The 25,564-nt window shown below is 39.5% G+C and overlaps 1 protein-coding gene across 1 annotated transcript in view; it reads right to left on the bottom strand.

Moving 5' to 3' along the window:
• Positions 1-25,564, bottom strand: part of SORCS1 (sortilin related VPS10 domain containing receptor 1) — a 673,129-nt gene that overhangs the window by 161,604 nt on the left and 485,961 nt on the right. Inside the window, exon 18 of the mRNA XM_045164209.1 lies at positions 19,718-19,889. Within this exon, the coding sequence (XP_045020144.1) occupies positions 19,718-19,889 (172 nt within the window). The remainder of the gene's footprint in view (positions 1-19,717; positions 19,890-25,564) is intronic.

The raw sequence follows: 25,564 nt of genomic DNA on the forward strand, positions 1-25,564 counted from the left end.
CCAAGAGAATGCACTGATCATAGCAAACACCCTCTTCCAACAACACAAGAGACGACTCTACACATGGATGTCACCAAATGGTCAATACCGAAATCAGATCGATTACATTCTTTGCAACCAAAGATGGAGAAGCTCTATACAGTCAGCAAAAACAAGACAGGGAGCTGACTGTGGTGCAGATCATGAACTCCTTATTGCAAAATTAGGATTTAAACTGAAGAAAGTAGGGAAAACCACTAGATCATTCAAGTATGATCTAAATCAAATCCCTTACGATTATACAGTGGAAGTGACAAATAGATTCACAAGACTAGATCTGATAGACGGAGTGCCTGAAAATCTATGGACGAAGGTTCATGACATTGTACAGGAGGTGGTGATCAAAACCATCCCCAAGAAAAAGAAATGCAAAAAGACAAAATGGTTGTCTGAGGAGGCCTTACAAATAACTGAGACAAGAAGAGAAGTGAAAGGCAAAGGAGAAAAGGAAGGATGTATCCATGTGAATGCAGAGTTCCAAAGAATTGCAAGGAGGGATAAGAAAGCCTTCCTAAGTGATAAGTGCAAAGAAAGAGAGGAAAACAAAAGAATGGTGAAGACTAGAAAATTAGAGACAAGAAAATTAGAGATACCAAGTCAACATTTCATGCAAAGATGGACACAATAAAGGACAAAAAACATATGGACCTTATAGAAGCAGAAGATATTAAGAAGAGATGGCAAGAATACACAGAAGAACTTTATACAAAAAAGATCTTCATGACCCAGATAACTATGATGGTGTGAAGTGAAGTGGGCCTTAGGAAGCATCACTACAAACAAAGCTAGTGGAGGTGATAGAATTCCAGTTGAGCTATTTCAGATCCTAAAAGATGATGGTGTGAAAGTGCTGCACTCAATATGTCAGCAAATTGGGAAAACTCAGCAGTGGCCACAGGACTTGAAAGGTCAGTTTTCATTCCAATCCCAAAGAAAGGCAATGCCAAAAAATGTTCAAACTACTGTACAATTGCACTCATCTTACACACTAGGAAAGTAATGCTCAAAATTCTCCAAGCAAGGCTTCAACAGGACATGAACTATGAACTTCCAGATGTTCAAGCTAGATTTAGAAAAGGCAGAGAAACCAGACATCAAATTGCCAACGTACATTCAGTTCAGTTCAGTCAATAGGTTGTGTCCGACTCTTTGCAACCCTATGGACTGCAGCACACCAGGCCTCCCTGTCCATCACCAACTCCCAGAGTTTACTCAAACTCATGTCCATTGTGTCAGTGATGCCATCCAACTATCTCATCCTCTGTTGTCCCATTCTTCTCCCACCTTCAATCTTTCCCAGCAACATGGTCTTTTCCACTGAGTTAGCTCTTCACATCAGGTGGCCAAAGTATTGGAGTTTCAGCTTCAGCATTGATCCTTCTAATGAATATTCAGGACTGATTTCCTTTAGGATAGACTGGTTGGATCGCCTGGCTGTCCAAGGGACTCTCAAGAGTGTTTTCCAACACCACAGTTCAAAAGCATCAATTCCTCGGTGCTCAGCTTTCTTTATAGTCCAACTCTCACATCCATACATGACTACTGGAAAAACTATAGCTTTGACTAGACGGACCTTTGTTGGCAAAGTGATGTCTCTGCTTTTTAACATGTTATCTAGGTTGGTCATAACTTTTCTTCCAAGGAATAAGCAACTTTTAATTTCATGGCTGCAGTCACCATCTGCAGTGATTTGGAGCCCCCAAAATAAAGTCTGCCACTGTTTCCATTGTTTTCCATCTATTTGCCATGAAGTGATGGGACTGGATGCCATGATCTTAGTTTTCTGAATGTTGAACATATGCTGGATCATAGAAAAAGGAAGATAATTCCAGAAAATCATCTACCTCTGCTTCATTGACTACACCAAAGCCTTTGACTGTGTGGATCCCAACAAACTCTGGGACATTCTTAAAGAGACAGAAATACCACAGCACCTTACCTGACTCCTGAGAAATCTGTATGCAGTCAAGAAGCAACAGTTAGAATTGGACATGGAACAATGGACTGGTTTCAAATTGGGAAAGGAGTATATCAGGGCTGTATATTGTCACCCAGCTTATTTAACTTATATGCAGAGCACATCATGTGAAATGCCAGACTGGATGATGCACAAGCTGGAATCAAGTTTGCAGAGAGTAATATCAGTAATCTCAGATATGAAGATTGCACCACCTTTATGGCAGATAGCAAAGAAGAACTAAAGATCCTCTTGATGAATGTGAAGAGGAGAGTGAAAAAGCTGGCTTAATACTCAACATTCAAAAAATGAAGATCATGGCATCCGGTCCCATCACTTCATGGCAAACAGATAGGGAAACAATGGAAACTGTGAGAGATTTTATTTTCTTGGGCTCCAAAACAAAATTTTCTTGTTTGTTTTCTTGCAGTCAAAATGGTGACTGCAGTCATGAAATTTAAAGATGCTTGCTCCTTTGAAGAAAAGGTATGACCAACCTAGACAGCATATTAAAAAGCAGAGACATTACTTTTTTGACAAACATCCATCTAGTCAAAGCTATGGCTTTTCCAGTAGTCATGTATGGATGTGAGAGTTGGACCATAAAGAAAACTGAGCTCCAAAGAATTGAATCTTTTGAACTGTGATGTTGGAGAAGACTCTTGAGAGTCCCTTGGACAGCAAGGAGATCCAACCAGTCAATCCTAAAGGAAATCAGTCCTGAATATTCATTGGAAGGACTGATGCTGAAGCTGAAACTCCAATACTTTGGCTGCCTGATATGAAGAACTGACTCATTAGAAAAGAACCTTATGCTGGCAAAGATTGAAGGTAGGAGGAGAAGGGAACAACAGAGGATGAGATGGTTGGATGGCATCACCGACTCAATGAACATAAGTTTGAGCAAGCTCTGGGAGTTGGTGATGGACAGGGAAGCCTGGCATGCTGCAGTCCATGTGGTTGCATAGATTTGGCCACAACTGGGAGACTGAATTGAACTGAGTTACTGATAAGGAAAATCTTGTGTATCACTGAGAGGTACTTATTAGGTATTCAATCTCATAAATGACAAGTCAACATTCCTGAAACACAACTTAGGCTGAAAAATATCTACATTGTCAAATTTAATTTCTTTAGACATAATGCATTTGGTCCTGTGCACTAACACAGACATATAACTGAGAATACTAGGCCAAAAGAAGTTCCCAAGAAAGGACCAAAGGCCACATGAAATCCATATGGGGATTCTCCAAGGGCAGCACTGACTTCTGTAATAGAAAAGCAAATAGATCAAATGGCCACAATGAGGCCAAGATTAACCTGAGGAATGAAAGGTGTGTGAACTTATCAGTTCCTGTAACAGGGCTTTAGAGAAAAATGGGAAAACAAATGCTACAGTAACTCAACACTGACAGCCTTGGTGCAGAAATGAGACTCCAAGAGCTCCAGAAGTCATTAGGGAGCCACTGCAGATAGAAACTGGACTCGTTTGTCAGAGGCTGGTTCTTGCAAAGCTCAAGGACAGGCCTGACAAAGGCTTTACTGAGATTCAGTCTTGAAAGGGGCCTTAAAGTTTATGCAGCAAAAACTGCATTGAAGTCAATCACCTATGGTATAACCTGTTTTTTCAGATGCATAAGACAACACATTATATGTCCTATAAGTCTGTATGTCTGTATATGTTTGCATGAGCATAAATGTGGTCATTAAAATAGCCCAGTCTGTTAACACTGACTACCCCAGGGGTGAAATGACATGAGGGGCAGAGGAAGATCAGCAGGATTAAAAGAGAAGAGTAAAGGAGGGGAAACAAATATTTCACCAAATTTAAAAGGAGAGGTGGAGTAGGCCATGACACAAGAAACAGCACAAAACACAACACCCTAACCGTACTGTTACTGTTAACATTTAAACATTGACTGAGTACAAGGAAATAACCAGGAGGTAACACAGGCACTGATGATGGGATACAGCCAACTGTGGCCTTAGATTTCTGTTGTTATTTTAATGTTCTTTTGATCACAATAGTTGAACAACATTATCACTAGGTAACATTAAATGCCAGAAGCAAAAAATCAAACATTTCAGCCTTTTCTTCTTATGACTAAAGATATTTGGGCAGGGTGGGAGGTGTGAACTAAAACTAATATACCTTTTGGGAATGTAAATTGGTGCAGCCACTATGGGAAAACAGTATAGTTGTTCTTCAAAAAACTAAAAATAGAATTACCATAAGATCCAGCAATCCCACTCCTAGGCATCTATCTGGATGAAGCTATAATTCAAAAAGATACATGCATTCCTACATTCAGAGCATCACTATTCCCAATAGCCAAGACATGAAAACAACCTAAATGTCCATCAACAGATGAAGGGATACAGAAGATGCGGTACATATACAGGGCGAAATATCTATAAAAAGGAATGAAATAATGCCATTGGCAACAACGTGGATGGAGCTAGAGATTATCATACTAAGTGAATGAGTTAGAGAGAGAAAGACAGATCCCATATGATACCACTTCTATGTGCAGTCTAAAATATGACACAAGCGAACTTATCCATGAAACAGAAAACAGACTCACAGACACAGAACAGACTTGTGGTGGCCATGCGCGTGGGGGTGGGGGAGGCATGGATTGGGAGTTCGGGATTAGCAGATGCAAACTATTGTATATAGAATGCATAAACAATATGGTCCTTCTGTATAGCACAGGGAACTAGATTCAATATCTTGTGATAAAGCCTTATGAAAAGAATATACATATATAAGTAAATTCCTTTGCTGTACAGCAGAAATTAACCAACACTACAAATTAAGTATATTTCAATAAAATAAATTAGAAAATAAAAAATAATCTGCCTTTGCCTTGCATATCTTACTCCAGGGTATGAGACAGGTTCGTAACTTTAGATTCAGATTGGCAAGGTCTCAGCAGGAAACAAAAAGGAGAAAACTATGGTATAATGCTGCTCTGGTCTCCAAATAAGAGATCTTGTCAGCTGGTGTAAAGGAGTTCATGGAGAGAAGTGCTATTCCCCTTGTGCTTATTCAATAAAAATGAACTCTGGCATGTGACTTCTTACATGAATTGTGCAAGTTAAGAGTGTTCTAGAATATCCCCTGATGGTCACTAAGGGAAAAGAGAGAGCACATTTCTCAAAAGTTTTCTGTTCTCGAAATAGTAACGACTGTTCTCTGTGTAGTTTTGCATCGAATCTTCAACCCTATTAAGACTCAGGCCTGAAAGACTGTTAAAATTTGTCTAGAGTCACAAGATGAGTTTGAACCAAGCTCTTCTTAACTCAAGAAGAAGTTAACTTAAGGAGTTCTGTGAACTTCTTTTTCACAGAAGATAGATACTCAGTGTGCTCATTGCCAGATGGACACTGAAGAACGCATTGACTGACAGGTAAGACCCAAGAGTGATGGTAAACTTCAGTAATGAAAACTCTTCAGAGGAATGCCAGCACAGATCAAATTCTACATTAAAAAGGGATGTAAGTCGATACCAATGTAATACACTGGAATACCATGGAAACTACAAAATACATTTGTAAAGACCCATGGTAATATGAGTGCTTGACAAAGAATGAGATGACTGTAAACAGGAATCAGGGGCTGAAACTGTGTTGGACCTGCCATTGTATAACAGTCAGCAGAGCCCTAGCATAGGACAACACCAGTCTATGATAAGAAGCAGTTGCATATGCTCTATTTTCTGTTCCTAGTTCTTGGTACTCTCTGGCAACTCTTCCAAGAGGTATTACTATTACTGAAAGCTGAGGCTGCCTCACCAGATGAGCTGGGACAGTGTTTTCTGGTGGTCTGGTTTGAAGCCTGCCCTATGGGCTTCTTTTTAATTTCAAAGCCGAGCTTTATACATAATTACAAGATATCTAGGTATTGGCACAATTGCAAAATATAAAAGTATCCTCCTCCCCTTGCCTATTCAGAGATGCTTTTCAATAATAGCACAGGCACCTCTCCAAATGTGCAGACCCTCGGGCTTCTCTGAGAGTAAAGGCAACAGGGAATTTGGATCCTTTGACCTTAAGGGAGAACATTCACAACAGTATGGAGGGTGGTCCATGGGGTTTTATGATTTCACCAGAAAAATTTGGGTCTGACAAGGCCAGTGATACCAGAGAGACAGGATTCTGGATCCACCAAATAATCTGACTGGATGAGCACTTCACCTTCTTTCTGATGAAATACAGATGGCTAGACCCTTCTTTGAGGACTATGATTCTTGGAGCTTGCCTAACTAAATATCCAAATACTTCTGGATCTAATGCTCAGACTAAGAACTTTCTATTATAACATCACAAAATGGTTTACCTTCTCACTTACAAATAAACTGTAGCACCATGTGTCTAAATGAACAAAAAATTTCCAAATTTCCTTTTTATGTCTTCTGTGCTTGTCTGAATAGAACAGAATACTGTAAGTCAACATTTGGCTTGTATAAGTAGATAAACAACTATAAACAGAGGCCCCCTTCCTCCATCCAGACACTGTGGTATAGAGCCATCAGAACTTTGGCCCATCATGCTTTTGAACCTTTTTCAGGTGGTAAAGGGCACTGATATGCTGTCTGCCACCACTGCATTGTGGCCTCAGGAATCACCCCAGCTGGCTTCGGCAGGGAAACTCTGGGGCTGCTCAATGATGTACATTGTGTAAGTGGTTTTGAATGATTAAAAAAAAATCACTCTAAAAGTAAACATTCAGGTATGCTATAAGAACAATTTCATTTTAAAAGAAAGAATAGTAGTAAGATTCCTTTAGGAATAAACCTATATTTCTTCTCTAGTTTTAAAATATGATAAAATATGTTAACCTTATTAGAAGAAAGAACAAAGAGAAAAGCCATGATGAATTCTTTGAGAAAACTGTGGAACGAGGATGAAATTTGGAAGAAGAAAGTTCAAATTGCTCATAATCATGCCACCCAGAGATTACATTTTTACTCTGGTGAATACCATATTAACCAATGATATTGCACACATGTGTGCACACACACGCACACACACACACACACAAAACAACCACCACCACAATGGCAGCACTGGAATTATTACACTGTTTTATGCTATGCTGTTAACATTTTTAAATAGCTTTCAGAACTTCTATATTTAGCTATCACTTGGTAGACTTGAGTCATGGGATCCTGCCTATAAAATGGATATATGATTTCTTGCCCCAGATGTCACTTCATCACTTTCCCAAGTTATTAGGTTGATGAGATTTCAGTGATTTTATAGAGGTCTACAGGTGTATTATATGTGGAAGAAGTGCCCTACAGAAGGCAGGTGGTGACCTGGAAGTTAGAAGACATAGTTAACTGTCCTCTGAAATGCATTTTACAATTGGACCTCAATTCCTTCACCTATAAATTAAAGATGAGCAGAATGGTGATGATTCTAGTTGTCATTTCTAGACTGGGTAACCTGCCATTGTAATAAAACTATTCTTTCAGTTGGCGTTATTGGACATCCACAATGTTCCAACATCTCTTCAGGCTGCTGAAATAATCTCCACTCTTAGGTGAAGACGCAGACCTTATCCAAGTGCTGCTGGAGATTTTCCACTATAGGTGAATAGTGGATTACACAGAGGAGTGGGCTGGTAAGACAGAGTCATGGAATAATGAATGACGGAGTGTAAAGCCAGAAATCTGAGGAAGTTATGCACTTGGGCAAGAATTGCGTGGCTTCAGCCCTGATTCAAGGGGTGGTGGGCCCCTGTGTGGAGGGCCTGAAGCAGACAGGTTGAAAGATTAAAAATCCAAACTGAAGACGATTTTATGACTCCGGCCCTTGGATGCTTATTGTACCGAAACTCTCAGTATGAACCAAGTATCTCTCTTTGCTTGTCAAGGCAGACTGAAGTGTTTTGCAAACACCTATTCTCTGAAACCCTAAAGGATAGAAATACACCAATGCATGTGGAACCGGTACTGAGGGAAGAGAAAAGCGGGACTTTAGAGCTGCTAACCTGAATTCAATCTGAACTTCAGGCATCAGGCCTCAGGCTAAAGACAATCTATATTGCCTGCCTCATTTCTTTCTTTCCTATTTAACCCAAAGCAACAAGGGAGAAGAAATGAAGCGGCTCAATTACCTTGCTTAGAGTCAAAGAGAATAAAGCTGCATGGAGTAAGGAATAATACATGAGAAAGCCTCTTAAATCTCCATGGCTCATTGAAATCAGCTTCCATTCCTTTGTGTGGAAGAAGAAAACAGCTGAATCTTCTGAGTCAGATCTGGGCTGGCTTAGAAAGTGATGCATACCTGCCTGGACTTAACACTTCCTGCGAACTCTTCATGCCAACTCTTTCTCCAAATGAAAAAGTAGGTCAGCTCCCTTTATCAATTCAACAGATGAGTTTCTCTCTCTTTCTCTCATACACACACACACATACACTCACACACACAATTATCAAAAGTCATCTTTTCTACCATCTGATGGTGGGCAGCATTCTGCAAAATTTATGAGGTGTTATTACACTGTGGTTACTTTTATGTGGCTGTAAGTCTTTCAATGTATGTGAAATTACAGCTCATTGAAATCCATTTAATGAGGACACAGCCTTCACATTTCCAAGTTAAATCTCACAGAAGAAGTTATAATCATGAATTTTCCTTATTAAGTTCCAGTCTTTGTATGTAAATTGAAGTATTAAAACAATGAGATACGGATCAAAGTTTTTAATTTTAGTCCCCTGCCTCAGATTTAATTTAAAAGTCTTAAATTATGCAGTGAATTGCATCTCTTTATTCTTACAGCTGTTTAAAACAGATTTAATTATCTCCCGTAACATGCAGACACTACTTCCGCCTAGCAGTCCTCTCAAATGACTGCCTTCCAAATCACTTTTGTTGAGTTCTTAAGACTGATTAGGGCCTTCACCATTCATCCTGTGCCTTCAGGTTGTCACATTGGATTTCCCTAGAAAGCCGGGTTATCACATTGAAAGTCCATAGACTCATTAGGTGCTCATTAGTGGTCTAGGGGATATCCATCTTAAGCAAGTCTCCAGACAGATGCTACCACTCATCGGATGCTGCTGGGGTATCTCTGCAGAACACTTTTGATCAGCTTCCTAAAATTCAGGAGCCATTACAAAATGTAAAATGTTAAGCTTCTTAAACACAGCTTCATGGATTCTTCCTCTCCCCTCTTGGTTGTTCCTGGATCATTGTTCCTTATCCTTAAGAAAACAATGATGCATAAATGCATATTGCCGTGTGAGTGTGGGTGTTCACATGTATGTGTTCCTGGATCCTCCACAATGAGTAGGTCTGGGATGGAAGCAAGACTGGCTCCTTCGCCTTGTTGCTTCCAATGAAGATTCTTTTATTCTCATATATTTGGAGAGAACCCTCAAAGCAGCAGAGATGGGGTTCCTGACAAGGGGGCTTTTCATCAGTGTTAACAGAACTCTGTGGTTCTCTGAGTAACCAAGCTGTATGGTTTTGAAGGGTTTGTATATGGAGTCATTGTATCACCTAGATGTATGTGTGTGGGGGGGAGGTGTGGGGGTAGCCTCACATACCATTTATGAAAAGCGATCACATTTCTTGCATTTCTCAAATTGGAAAAAATTTGGCTCAGGTCCCAACTATCGTACACGGAGCTACAAGCATCAGTGTACCTTTGATTATCTACAGTCAATAGGAAGTTCTCTTCTTTGCTCTGGTTTTAGCAAGGTTTTCATTGATATTCTTATGTTAGAATTAGGACATGCACTAATACAGAATAAAGGAAGGGCTTTAGATTTCAGATAAAGACTAACATGTTTAGGGTTTTATTCGAATCTTAAGAGCCTTTTCAAGTTTAGGCTTTATCTCTACTCTCCTGGAGGAAGTCTATTCAAATCAACACACATTTATTGAGTTCCTACCAATATTGCAGACATGGTAAGCAGAGTTACAAACAGGCAGGACATGATTCATGTCTTAATAATATTGATCATTTATTTGGAGATGTCAGAAAAGAGAAGGGTGCTATTATATATTAGTTTATAGATATTTATAATGATCTAATACAGATTTTCGGAGAAGGCAATGGCAACCCACTCCAGTACTCTTGCCTGGAAAATCCCATAGACAGAGGACCCTGGTAGGCTGCAGTCCATGGGGTCGCTAAGAGTTGGACACTTACTGTGCAACTTCACTTTCACTTTTCACTTTCACGCATTGGAGAAGGAAATGGCAACCCACTCCAGTGTTCTTGCCTGGAGAATCCCAGGGACGGGGGAGCCTAGTGGGCTGCCGTCTATGGGGTCGCACAGAGTCGGACACGACTGAAGCGACTTAGCAGCAGCAGTAGCAGTAGCAGCAATACAGATTTTATTATAATGTATCCAATAAATTAATTTTTGTTTTGAATAAATACAAACTACTTAGTACTTTCTATATTGTATGTTGAAATTTCTACTTAAAACTTGATACAGCAGAGATCCTAGTTAGTCCAAAACATGTAGTTCCACAAGCTGAAACATGTCTACTCATAAATGAAAAGTATTTGATGGGTTTGAGTTCCTACAAGGTTGGAACTCATAAAATATTTGTTGAAGAACAAATAAACACACATACATAACTAACTGGTGGAACAGTTGACTCCTCAGGTCTCTAGTACTTTAGTTGATACACAAAGGGGACATAGCTTATGTGTGTGTGTGTGTGTCTGGAGGGGGTTATATGTAAGTAACTGAGGACAAAGATAGGGTAGGTTTGATCCCTGGGTTGAGAAGATCCCCTAGAGGAGGGCATGGCAACCCACTCCTGTATTCTTGCCTGAAGAATCCCATGGACAGAGGAGCCTGGGGGGCTACAGTTCATGGGGTCACAAAGAGTCAGACACAACAGCGATTAAGCACACTCACACATACACAGCTGAGGACAAAGGTGGAGGGGGTAGCATCAGTCCTTAACCTAACCTAGCCCCTCAGACATGAGACAAACTTGGAGAAGAAAGTTGAACCAGGAATAAACCATGAGACGCAGAAGCATGATCCTTGGTGTCCAAACGACAAAATATTATCCTGGCTTGGAAATCTTCTGCCCACATCTCAGTAATCACACTACAGTGTCATATCAACATGTAGCTGGGACCTCTTGTGGCACCTGGAGGACTTGCTGCTTTAGGGGCATCAGAAGCATGGCATTAATATCCCCACTGTTATAAAGAACTGGTCCTAGATATGAGAGCATTTCAGACACTCTACTCAAAGTAAATTTAGGAACAAATTGAAATGAGAAGTGAATTCAGAAATTTTGATGAGGATGTAGAGAACACATGTATTACCAGTAGCATACATAAGGGGTTTTTTTTGTTGTTGTTGTTTTAAATTTAATTAAGCAATATTACTCCTTGGAAGGAAAGTTATGACCAACCTAGATAGCATATTCAAAAGCAGAGACATTACTTTGCCAACAAAGGTCCGTCTAGGCAAGGCTATGGTTTTTCCTGTGGTCATGCATGGATGCAAGAGTTGGACTGTGAAGAAGGCTGAGCGCCGAAGAATTGATGCTTTTGAACTGTGGTGTTGGAGAAGACTCTTGAGAGTCCCTTGGACTGCAAGGAGATCCAACCAGTCCATTCTGAAGGAGATCAGCCCTGGGATTTCTTTGGAAGGAATGATGCTAAAGCTGAAACTCCAGTACTTTGGCCACCTCATGCGAAGAGTTGACTCATTGGAAAAGACTCTGATGCTGGGAGGGATTGGGGGCAGGAGGAGAAGGGGACGGCAGAGGATGAGAGGGCTGGATGGCATCACTGACTCGATGGACGTGAGTCCGAGTGAACTCCAGGAGTTGGTGATGGACAGGGAGGCGTGGCGTGCTGCGATTCACGGGGTCTCAAAGAGTCGGACATGACTGAGCGACTGAACTGAACTGAACTGAAGCAATATTATAGCCAAATTCATACTCAAGACTCTGGAGAAGTTTGGTATACATAGATGTTAAAGTCCTCAAATACTGCCTTCATATTCTGTTTTCCAACATTTTTTAGAGGGATAAAACAGTGCTAGAAATACTGTAGTCATTCAATAAAGGCATAGTTTTGCAAAGAGGAGGACACCCAAGAGCGGATTTGGCTTCTCTCATTGCTGAAATGGTTTTCAAGAAGCTGATCTCAAGAGCCATGGATATTCTCAGAAAATCCAGGGGGAAATCTTGGTTTACATACTGATGAGTGGGATGGGGGGAATGGGAGGAAGTTCAAAAGGGAGGGTATATATGTATACCTATGGCTGATTCAATTTGAGATTTGACAGAAAATAACAAAATTCTGTAAAGCAATTATCCTTCAATTAAAAAAAAAAAGATGGGTGGGAAAAAAAAAGAGAGAGAATATAGCAGCAGCCATAGCCCAGCTTGGCTTGGACATAGATAATTCGGCCTATTCTTTCTACTCCTTGATCCTTGTTACTACCTGCCCCAGCCAAGCGTTTCTAGGAAGCCTTGGGAACCACAGTAAGTTCTTTGCCAGAAAAATGGTTGTTTCCACTATAGACAAGTGATAAAAGGCAGGATACCATAGGTCCTGGATTTGACTCCTGGCTGCATTACTATAGCTGGCTGTGTGATCTTAGGTGATTTACTCTGCCTTTCTGTGCTTCCACTGTACCATCTATAAAATGATAACAGTAATACTTACTTACCCACTGCAGGATCTATATGAGACAATCCATGCAAGCACTCACGAATGGGATCTTTTTTTCAAGTCTCAGTGCTCCCCAGGTTCTATAAGACTTTGAGCTCTTCTGTATTTCACATTGCTTATCACATGCCTGAGCTCTGCCTACATATATAATCCAGAGATTAACAGAGAACTTGATGTTGTTTCTGTAAGGAGAGCTTGTGACTCATGAGCACAGAATCTCACAATCAAATGTGAGCTCTCTGGGGCCTCCTTATATGGGGACAGTCCTTAAGGCTTTGTGCTCTGCATTAGGAGACAGGAAAATCAAAGGGCCGATTCTGACAGCTGCAGGCAGTGGATTCATCCTTGCTCTTGCAGCTTTACCCATTCAAGTGGAATGAACTGACTTGTTTTTTCTTTTTTTCCCTTTTTGTGCCCAGAAGGCATGACTTCACACATCTTAGAACCAGATTCCCCAATTTGTTCCCACATCACTCAGCCAAGTTTGAGTTGCCTGATCATCCTGGTTGTGTGGAAAATGACATCAAATAGATGAGAGCCTTGCCTCTGTCCCTGGAGGGTGCACACAGGTTGGAGCTGACCAAGACTGATTTCTTATTTCAGATTTTCCTCTACTGCATTCTTCAAAATGAAATAAAAATCTAAATTCTGAATCCTGCTCTGGCATTGATGTCTGTTGCTTCAAAAGATAATGTTCTTCTGAGTTGCATAATCAGGTTCCTTATGTCTTTGGGAAAAGGGCCTTCACCTTCACCACAGGGTATAGGATTAGTCTGGAAAATGAATACCTCCTTAACAGTTTTCTGTTTCCTTACTGCTTAAAGATCTAAATACAAAGTATTCTATTTTTATTTGAATTTCTAAAATGATTTTTAAGTCAGCTTTTTGTTGAACATGCTATGCATAAAGAAACATATGCATACTCTTAAATATACAACCTGAATTTTACAAAGTAGATGCATTCATTAACCACCAAAAAATTTTAAATTGTGACTAGTCCAGAAACTGTCCCTGCCACTCCCCCTCCAAACGTAATACTTACTCTCATTCTCATCACCATAAATCAGTTTTGCTTATTTTTTTTTGCAGTTTAACTATGCTCTGCTATGCTAAGTCGCTTTAGTCGTGTCCAACTCTGTGTGACCCCATAGACGGCAGCCCATCAGGCTCCCCTTTCCCTGGGATTCTCCAGGCAAGAACACTGGAGTGGGTTGCCATTTCCTTCTCTAATGCATGAAAGAGAAAAGTGAAAGTGAAATCGCTCAGTCGTGTCCAACTTTTAGTGACCCCATGGACTGCAGACTACCAGGTTCCTCCATCCATGGGATTTTCCAGGCAAGAGTACTGGAGTGGGGTGCCATTACTAGGTAGACATATAATATGCATTTTTTCAGTCTGATTCCTTTAGCTCAATATTAGTTACACGATTCATTCAAGTCTCTGTATGTAGCAGTAGTTTGTTCTTTTTCATTGTATGGTGTTCCATTTTATATGTATATTGTCATTTATTTCTCTGTGCTAATATTGATGGATGTTTATTTTCAGTTTTTGAGCTCTTAGGAATTCCTCTGCTATGTATATTATTTTACATACATTCTTATGCACATTTGTATGCATTTCTCTTTGTTTTTAAATTTTATTGAAGCATAGTTGGATTTACAATGTTGAGTTAATTTATCCAGCACAACAAAGTGATTCAGTTATATACATGTATATATATTTACTTTTTCATATTCTTTTCCATTATGGCTTATCACAGGATACTGAATGTAGTTCCCTGTGCTATACAATAGGACCTTGTTGTTTTCTCATCCTATATATAATAGTTTGCACTGTATGCATTTCTGATGAATATATCTTTGGAGTGGAAATGTGGCTCTTAGGTTGTGCATGTATTCAGGTATAGTATTTCATGTCAAGCTGGTCTCCAGGGTGCCAATCTACACTCCTAACAGCACTGGATGAACAACCAGTTGCCCCAACAGCACCACTTGATATTGTTAGTCTTTTAAAATACCAGTCTTCTGATGGGTACATAGCAATAATTTATTACAGTTTTAAGTTGCATTCTCTGGATAAGCGGTGGTGTTGGTAATTTTTTCATATGCTTATTGGCTATGTGGTTACCCTCTTTGAGATTTCTAAATCATTTGTACATTTTCTACTAGGTTGATGGAATTTTTCTTATTGATTTGTAGGATTTATTTATATTTTTCTGGGCACGAGTCCCTTATTGAAAGTGCGTACTGAAAATAACTTCTTCCCCTCTAGATTTCACCTTTATGGTTTTTAAAATAATGACTGTTGAAGAAAAGAAATTCTCAATTTTAAGGTAATCTTAGTAAATCATATTTTTCTTTATATTATAAGGTTTTCTTTCCTGTTTAAAAAATATTTTCCTAATCCGAGGTCATGAAGATATCCTTGTGTGTTTTCCTTTAAGCACCCTAGTTTTCTCTTTCAAAATTAGACTGACAGTCAAGATTATTTTGGTGTGTTTTGAGAGGTCAAGATTCACATGTTCCCTCATACTCAATGCTGCAGCACCATTTACTGAAAAGACAATACATTATCTACTGTACTGAAGTCTCATGTGACATAAAGCACATACTTAAGTGCACATATATATGTATATTATTATGTCATAAATCAATTGACCATATAGAAATTCAGTGTGAAAATATTTGTCTTTCAATGGTACTGGGTCAACTGGCTACATTTATGGAAAATATAATATAAATTTTGGCCCTTGCCTGAAACAATTCTGTTCAAAATGGATCTTAGGCTTAAATATGAAAGCTAAAGAAAAAAATGTGTGGTATGATATCTTCACAATCTTGGGCTAGACACATTTCTTAAGCAAGCCACAAAAATAACTAATTATTTTATATAACTACTGAAATATCTGTGTTTGCATATGCCATTTTCAAATCTATTCAATTTGTCTCAATGATAGTATGTCTCCTCTTCTCTCCTTTCTACTTTATTTTGATTAATGAGGCACTTAATATTCATCCAGTTCTCCTATCCGTAGTTTGATAGTTCAGCATTACCTTACTGTTTTTTACTTGTGACTAGATATTAAAGCCGGAGAAGGCAATGGCCCACTCCATTACTCTTGCCTGGAAAATCCCATGGACAGAGGAACCTGGTAGGCTGCAGTCCATGGGGTCGCTAAGAATCAGACACGAGTGAGTGACTTCACTTTCACTTTTCACTTTCCTGCATTGGAGAAGGAAATGGCAACCCACTCCAGTGTTCTTGCCTGGAGAATCCCAGGGACGGGGGAGCCTGGTGGGCTGCCATCTATGGGGTTGCACAGAGTCGGACACGACTGAAGTGACTTAGCAGCAGCAGCAGCAGCAGCAGATATTAAAGCACACATTCTGAACATGCTGGTTCAATACAAAAGAGTACTTTTATCAATACTTCTTCACAGACATTTCATGGTGCTTAAACCTCTTTAATTCCATTTAATTCTTTTCACATACTATATTATTGTCGTCATGTATTTTAATTCCGCATGTATTTTAAGTGCCACAGTGGATTAACATGATTGGTCTACAAAATTGCTATTAACTTCAGTTCACCAGCATATCCACCATCTTTCTTATTCATTCTTTCCATTATTTCTGTGCTTTTGCCTGGGGTCATTTTCTTTATGCCCAGACAATTACCTTTAGTGTTTCTTTTCACTGGAATCAGCTTATATGACTCATTCTAATTTTTGCTTGTCTGAAAAATGTTTTTGCTTTAGCTTCATATTTTTTTCCTCAGCACTTCAAACATGTCATTCCATTTTTGTCTGCGCTGCTTTAAAATTTCCTCGTTTTTAGATGATGTCAGTAGTTTGAATACAATATCTAAAATACCCTGCTTTGAGTCTACAGATTCTCTTGAATCTCTGTGTTGATATGCTGATATCTTTTGCCAGTTTTTGGAAAATTCTCTGACATTATCTCTCCAAAAATAATTCTGGCTCCTTACTAGTTCCTCCCCTTCAGGATGACTGTGTTCACTCTTTCCACCATGTCCTTTGGTCTCATTATTCGTTTCCCTGTTTTCTACTCTTTTCCTCTTATGTTCCAAATGCTATATTCCCTACTGTCATTGCTTCTAATAAACTGATCCTTCACTCACCTGGGTTCAGTCTACTACAAACCCCTCTAAGTTCCTAATATCAGTACCTATACCTGTAGTTCTATGACTTCCATTTGATTACCGCCACCTACTGATGACTGCTGTGGGATTAAATTTTATATCTTGCCCCATATTCATAAACATATTAATCATATATCAGGAAATATGCTCTTTTTTCTGTTGTTTTTTTTTCCTGTTCTTGGTCCTGATTCTTGATATATCTATAGTTATTTAAATACTCTAAATTTTACATGAAAAAAAAAAGTAGTAAGGCTGCTGGTATACGTTATTTTCCTCTAAAGAGGATTTGTTACAGTTTCTGACATTTAAAATGGGGGAATCATTCTAATAATGATTAGACGGAAATAATTTCAGGTGGGATTTCAGGGTGTAGAGAGTCTGGTCTAATTTCATTCTGTCCTTACTCCTAGCATAGAGCAGTCTACAGGACCTAGTCTTGTATCATTCACCAGGGCTTTCCCCTTGATAGTCTCTAAATTCAATTGTTTTCTATCTCCTCAAAATGTAATACTTTTAAAATATATGTTTGACTTCACACCCTAAGTGATTACTTGCTGTTTTATCTGCATCCCTCAGATATTGTCAAATAACTCAAGGAAACAAAAGTGAACATGAAAAGTGTCAGTGGCTCAGTTGTGTCCAACTCTTTGCAACCACATGGATTGTAGTCTGCCAGGCTCCATGGAATTCTCCAGGCAAGAATACTGGAGTGGGTTGCCATGCCCTCCTCCAGGGGATCTTCCCAACCCAGGGATTGAACCTGGATCTCCCGCCTTGCAGGCAGATTCTGTACCAAGTAAGCCACCATGGAATCCCCCAAGGAAACAAAGAACAGAGAATACTGTATAACTTCTCTATGCTTCTCTCCTCTCTGGGATTTGATATCATCAGTCCCAGCTGACTTGGTAACTCTGAAGTCCAATCTTTATCTTCCCAACCTCGAGTCTACCAACAGATGTTTAGCCAACACTTTTGGTCTGACCTTCTACTAGGAATCTGAAATCTGACCTCTTAAACAGTGTGACAGATGAACAGACAAAGTTCTTGAGGGGAAATACAACATGAAATACAGCATAACTCATCACAATGAGTTTCCTATCTCTCAAGAAAAGAATTGAAATTTCTTAAGTCCTCTTCCTCCTTCTCTGTGTGTGTCTCTCTTTCCCACTCTCTCTAACTCTTGCTCTAAATAATACATATTTATTTGGTTTGCAGCAAGCTAGTCTGTCATAGCCTCAGGCAGAAGCTCCCCCAAGATTTATTTCTGTGAAAGCAAGTAATTCCAACTAGCCTAAATTGGCCCATCTCTTTCTAGTTCCAAATGAAGAACATTGGGGAACCTTAGTGTTTAGAAAACTGGGTATGGTTAAAAGGCACTTACTAAGGAGACAGGAGAAAAGAGTATTAGGTCAGAGCAGTGCTTGTCTAAGTGGTCCTTGAACTCAAGGCAACAGCATCACTGGAGCCAGGAGTTCCAGCTCATTAGAGCACAGCTTTTTCTACGGAAATTAAAATACTAAGTATTTTGAGCAAACCTGACAATGTAATCCGAACTACATCTTTTCCCCTTCAAGGCACCCTCTAGAGCCTCTTGGACTGGTCTGGGCCTCTTGATGTTGCCCTTGTTTCTTTCTTTCTTTTTTCTTGAAGCATAATGCATAACCTATGACCCTGTTAGAAAAGGATATTCCTGGGTCTTACCTCAACCTCCTGCATGAGAATCTTTGAAGATGCAGCCCAGAAAACTGTTTTAACATGCTCACCAGGTAATTTTTATCTATGTTAGAGATGGAGAGTCACTGAACTATCAGAAGAGAAGGGGAGAAGACTGTGTTGTATATCTTTATCCTGATGTCATTGTGAACGTTTCGGATTCCTTTGCATTCACATGGATGAAAGTGGTGTTGGCCATATTTTAGGTACATATAAAACATGATTGAAGTAGGACAGCATGGTTTAGTAATTAAAATCATTTAATGAAGGTATTTATCCTTTAGAGGCCAGCTTCTTCACTTACAAGATGACAAACGTGCCGTAAACATTCTAAAATATGTAATATAAATGTCATCTTATTCTACCATCTAATTACTCAGAAACTTCAGATAACTATAGTTTGGCAAACAATAATTGATGTTTATAATAATATTGCTGAGGCACTATTAATATTAAAACAATAAACCTCTCAAATGTCAAGGAAATTATATTCAGTTAGTTTAGATTGGTCTTGATGCTATATGTATGACTGGTTAATGTCTTTAGAAAGAAAAGCCATGACTTCAGATTAAAGGAGGAAGACAGCATTAGCAGCTTTTAGGTTAGTTCAGTATGTATATGTGTTAAGCTGTTCTAGGAATACTATTAATGTATTCTGAGAAAACATTTTGCTAAAAGTGCCAATAATAGAAGATTAAATCCAGACAGAATCCCTAAGTTACAGGTTCAGTAAGAATGAAGAACAGTCCAGGTTCGATGCACGATACTGGATGCTTGGGGCTGGTGCACTGGGACGACCCAGAGGGATGGTATGGGGAGGGGGGAGGGAGGAGGGTTCAGGATGGGGAGCACATGTATACCTGTGGCAGATTCATTTTGATATTTGGCAAAACCAATACAATTTTGTAAAGTTAAATTAAATAAAATTTAAAAAAGAATGAAGACCAACTTGCAGTGAAATAAAAGTAATCGAAGAACTGTGTCAGAGAAGGCAAACTTATAACAACAAATACCAAGGAACTAAAAGGAGAATACAGATTTTAAATAAAATTTAAAATTAAAAAATATATCTATGTAAACAAAGACAAAAAGACGTGTGAACCAAATCCTGATTCCTTAGGAAAAGGCCCTGGCTCTAGGCGGTCGAGGGGAGGCGGGGCCGGCCCTACCTCTTCCAGCTGCACCATAAAAGTAACGTTGTGCCCCTGCTCCGCAGTCAGCTTTCCATCAGCAGTGAGGATCCGCAGCCCCCGCGGGGCCTTCCCTGGGCACTTCTGTGGCTTGGCTGTATACTGTTCTCTCACTCCATCGGTGCAGTTATTGGAAACCACCTTTCTATACCTACGTGGGAAAAAGCTCACATTGTAATTCAGCCCATGATAATTTGGATCACTCCCAACATTTCAAACCTTCTGCCTGGCCCTGAGGGCTAGCAATAACTACCTTTCATGGTGTCGGGAAGGTTATAGTTTGTTTATAGTAAGCACCCAACAGAGAGGCAACTCATCATAGGAACATATTGCATCATTATTAACATTTTAATTTATGCTTTTATTATCTTAGTCGACAGATATACGATTTCACTTTGGAGCTGTGGGGAAATGCATAGCAGGAGAAGACATGGTCTTTCCTTACCCTCAATAGGTTTATAATCCAGGTGAAAAGATGTGTACTTAGTTGTTCAGTCATGTCCAACTTTTTGCAACCCCATGGGCTATAGGCCACCTGGCTCCTCTGTTCATGGGGATTCTCCAGGCAAGAATACTGGAGTGGGTTGCCATGCCCTCCTCCAGGGGATCTTCCCAACCCGGGGATTCAACCCAGGTCTCCTGCATTGCAGGTGGATTTTTTTTTTTTACCATCTATACATGGATAATCCAGAAAATACTTCAAAGGCTATATAATTAAAGGTCAGAATGAGTACTTTATATATTGTAATATATACATATATATATATTGCAAAGGAAGGTACAGTTCAAAGAGAGATTATTATGAATTATATGTCTCAACATTAGATACTGTACAAGCTGTTGCACTCATGGAATAGTACAGAAAGGTGTCTAAACTTGAGAGTTTCTACTCAATATTTTATGGGATATAATGCCAAAACTATTGAAATTTCACATTAAGGAAACTTTAGACTATAGATTAAGTAAATCCTCCCTCTGTTTTGCTTTTTTCTTGTTTTAGCCTTAATAGGAAAAAAAAAAGAATTATGCTACCAATTTGTCCTATACAATTTATCAGATTTATAGTATATTACAATCTGTGGGTTTTCTTTAAGACTTTTGAGGTCCAATGTTATGTATTCATCATCTTTTTTGTGTGTGGAGTCCACAGCAGCCACATTATATATTCGTATATTTGGTTTTTCCTATCTACCTGAGGAAGGTACTGGTAGATATCAAAATGGAAGCAATCAAAAGTCCAAGGTCTTTCCATTCTTCTAGACCATAAGTTGACAAACTTTTCACATAAAGTGCCAGGGAATAAATGTTTTAGCTTTGCAGGTTATATAGCTTTAGTCACAAGTACTCAACTCTCGGGTTGTAACATTAAAGTGGACATAGAGAATGCATAAAAGAACAAATCAATCTGGGTTCTAATAAAACTTTATTTACAAAATCTGGCAGTGTGCAGGCTATTGCTTACCAACTACTTCAAATCTAGCCAAAGTCCTTTCTCTGTCCTTTAGTTTCAAGACTGACTACTTAAAAGCACGATTGAGAAAATAAAATTAAATACCATCTGGGAAAGCATTTTGAACACTATGACTGTAAGGCCAACTATTAATATTAAACTCACCTCATAGGGTAACCATAAGGATGAAATGGATTACTGTACACAGAATGCTTAAAACCACCCTGACAATTAGCAAGTGATTATGAAATGTTATCAGTTATTTTTACTTAACATTATTATCTATCCTCCCTGTTCACAACCTTCACAAATTCCCATTTCCTTAAGATAAATCACAGATCCTCTAACTTGGGCCTGAAGCCCTCCATAAACTAACTTGGTTCTACTTTTCTGGACTCTTTCTCCCCAACCAGCTCATTCTGCTTTAGCCAAACTTCTCTTTTCAATCCTCTTGAAAGTGCTTCTTTTCTTTTGTTCTTTCTGCTTCCATGTCCACCTTTTTGCCTAATCAGCTGCCTAAAACTTATCCACACTTTAAGTGGCAGCTTATCTCCTCTCTTTTCCTGATTGTGAAAGTAAAATCATAAGAAGTTCCAATTTAGAGAGTACTAATATGTTCAGGGATTTCCTGGTGGTCAGATAGTAAAGAATCGGCCTGTAATGCGGGAGACCCAGGTTCATTCCCTGGGTTGGGAAGATCCCCTGGATAAGGGAATGACTGCCCACTCCAGTATTCTTGCCTGGAGAATTCCATGGACAGAGGAATCTGGTGGGCTACAGTCCAAGGATTGCAAAGAGCTGGACACAACTGAGTGACTAACCCTTTCACTAATATGTTCTAGACACTGAGCTAAGTTCTTAACATGATTTGCTTTCAAACTATCCCTAATAAAGAAGGTATCATTACTCCCAATAAATAGATGAAGAAATTAAGATTCATAGAACTTAACTAGTTTTCTCAACATCACACAGCCAGCATCTAGACAATTTGGATCTAGGATATATGTATTTGTTACCACTGTACTGTACTACCTCTTTAAATTAGGTGAGATATATATCTCTTACAGGAATCCTTATGATTTACTTGATAGGAATCAGTAATGCCTTGTATGACTTTCTTCCTTCCTGTGACTGTGAACTTTAAGCTCCTCATTGAGGGCATATTTGTGCTGCAGACATGCAAGGCTGATAATCACTAGGTCCACACTGGGATGACTGTATAGAGTTTAAGTGTTGAAATATCTGTCTAGAAACTGGCTATCATCACTGGCTCCAAACCCTGCAGGCACCACACCCACCAACCCAGCTATGTTAACCCCTATCCTTGGAGTCCTTGCTTTTCCTGGCAATCCGGAAGTGAATGGGTTAACACCTAATACACCAAAGAGCTTCCTAAATCCTGCTCCTGTACTGAGAGCCTTACTCATTCTGACTGGTCACTGCCATGTCTGAACATCTTCAAATCATCCTATCTGATATTAAATATTTTGAAAAGTCCATGTAGGTGCTTATGACTGTATGCTGATTTGAAAGAAAATAAGAGAAGCTGGGGGGAAAAAAAAAAAAGATGTGCACACTGGAAAATGGTGACATTCTGGTACCAGCAATGGTAGCAGAGAAGTGACCAGCAATGTCATACAGTAATTATGACATCCCAGTGAGCTAAACTGCATCACAAACTCCCTGCGTGTTTCAGAAGCCAGGCACAATGCACATTAAAGGCAGGTTATAACTTTAATCGCTTAGCGTCCAAGCACACCTGTGACTCTGTCTTGGCGAGGAGCCCTGGAGGCATGGGCTCACTACCACTTGGCATCATCAGCTAGAGAACGTTTCTTTTGTGTGTCGCTGTTCTGACCAATCACCACCCTGGGCTTTCCTGAAGCCTGTAGCAACAGGAGTTCTGCTTAAACACAAAGCATGAATCCATTCCCCTGGGATTCTGCCACAGAGAAGACCGCTGGTAATTTTTTCAAAGCTCATTAAAAACCATTCTGAGACCATTTTATTTCCTGGATGAAAATGGCTTCACATTAGCCCTATCAGACCAGTCTCTGAAATTTACAAGAAAATTGAGCAGAAATACAGAGTTCATTTACTCAAGTAAGCACACACCTGCTTTGTGCATTACAGAATGGTTCTATTTTCATCCCAGTAGCTGTCCCTGGGTCTGAGTTACATAAATGAATAATACATTTTATATGTTATTAAATGGGGCTGCTTACCTCCGCAATAACAAGGCAACTTATGATTATGTTGGACCTAAGCTCTGAATATTACTGGGATGCATTTAGTTGGTAAAACATTCTTCAATCTGCCAAGAAGAAAAGTGCTTTGCAATGGCAAGGGAGTCTTTGCACAATTACTGAAAGGAAACATTCCACAAATATGCCTTTGATATTACCGACTGCTCATCAGTAGATGGTGTCTTATTACTTCAACAACCCCAATTTCAGCTATTCTCTTCCTTCTTTTCTTGATACTCCTCTGTCACATTTTCCTTTTTACCCTACCCTCTTTGATTTTGCTTCTGCGCTGCCTGTCAGTCTTTAAAAAGATGAAGGTCGTAGCTTTTCTTTGTGAGAGTAAAATTGGAAAAAGCATCAAAGGTCTTCATATCCTGTGATTTGGCTGTTTAGCAGTTCTGTTTTTTAACTTACAATTTTGGTACAGATGCTTGTAGTACAAATGTTTGCTATAGATGTTTGTGACCATTCTGTGTATGTTAAGGTGACGATATAGTCTGGCTTAGTCAGTCACCACTGTCTCTGTGATGTCAAGACTCTGCCCACAGAAATCAGTTTAAATGAGAATCCTGGGCATCAGCGTGTTTTTGTTTTTAATTTCCCCTGGTGATTCCAGTGTGCAGCCAGGATTAAAGATCACTGCCCTGGTGGTTAAAATTAGTGTTCTGGAACCAAACTGCCTGAGTTTAAATGCAGGCTATTACACATTATAGAAACTTGGGCAATTTACTCAGACTTAACGTTTGGGTTCTCTGCCTATAAAGTAGGTATAATTACAGAAACAGTTCCTAATGTTCTCGGGAGGATTAAATGATATAATGCATTCAAAAGGACATAGAAAAAATATGCCACATTGCAAGACCTTAATAAATATTAAACATCATAAGGTAGTAAAAAAATAGCCTTTAAAGTTTTAAATACTAATTTCCTGGTGGCTCAGATGGTCGAGTCTGCCTGCAAAGCGGGAGACCCAGATTCGATCACTGGATCGGGAAGTTTCCCTGGAGAAGGAAATGGCAACCCACTCCAGTATTCTTGCCTGGAGAATCCCATGGATGGAGGAGCCTGGCAGCCTACAGTCCATGGGGTTGGACACAAGTTGGATACAACTGAGTGACTTCCCTTACTTAACTTACTTACTTAAAGTTTTGAATATCGGCTTGCTCTTACAGCTGGTAAAGAATCCACCTGCCATGCAGGAGACTCTGGTTTGATTCCTCGGTTGAAAAGATCCCCTGGAGGAGGGCATGGCAATCCACTCCAGTATTCTTGCCTGAAGAATCCCATGGACAGAGGAGTCTGGTGGGCTACAGTCCATGGGGATGCAAAGAGTCAGACAGGACTGAGCAACTAAGTACAGCCTTATACAAGTTCCCTGAACGTAGAAGCCATGCTCTTACTGCCAAGATTATCTTCAGATCAAACTGGATCACATCAATTCCTTCCTTAATATTGTTCAAACTGCCCATGGTTTAGTCATAAGGAATAGGGTTTGGGTTTAAAAGATAGTTTCATGATCTGTGGTCAATGCATTTTTTAAGCTTTAGCTTTTTTCACTGCCCTGCATGCCTCCTAAGCTCAGGCCAGGCTAAAGGCTACTTGCCTTCTTCCGTCTGTGTTGTTCATCCTCCCTGGGATGATCTTTACTCTGTCAAGCTTCTATTCATTCATTAAAAAATCAGTGCAGACATTATGTTTTCTTATTACATTATCTCTTCTCTTTTTTTCACAGTAGTTATTACATGTTATGACCAAGAAACAGGTGGAACTCTAGGTTTTCTTATAGCCAAGGTAGGACTTACTGTTACTGAGCTCTGGTGTCCCTCATGTGTGAGAACAGTGGAAAGAATATATTTGTTTAGTTTCTTGGATTATACTATGTGTCCTTGTTTTCAAGGAAAAACTTTCCTCTTACAATAACACCTGACTTGAAATGAGAAATGGGGCAAGCCCTGGAGACAGAGAAGGGAGCTGGTTCTGGGTACAGCGCATGCTAACACTTCAAGTAAGTCTTTCTAGACTCAGTGTGCTCATATTTCAGCAATAGTACTATGTAGCAGTCATACCCCCAACATTCAGAAATAACAGCGTTCCCTGATGGTTTAAGCAGGTTCTCCAAGTTTCTCTCTT

Source organism: Bubalus bubalis, chromosome 23, assembly GCF_019923935.1.
Source record: "Bubalus bubalis isolate 160015118507 breed Murrah chromosome 23, NDDB_SH_1, whole genome shotgun sequence".
NCBI classification, from domain to species: Eukaryota; Metazoa; Chordata; class Mammalia; order Artiodactyla; family Bovidae; genus Bubalus; species Bubalus bubalis.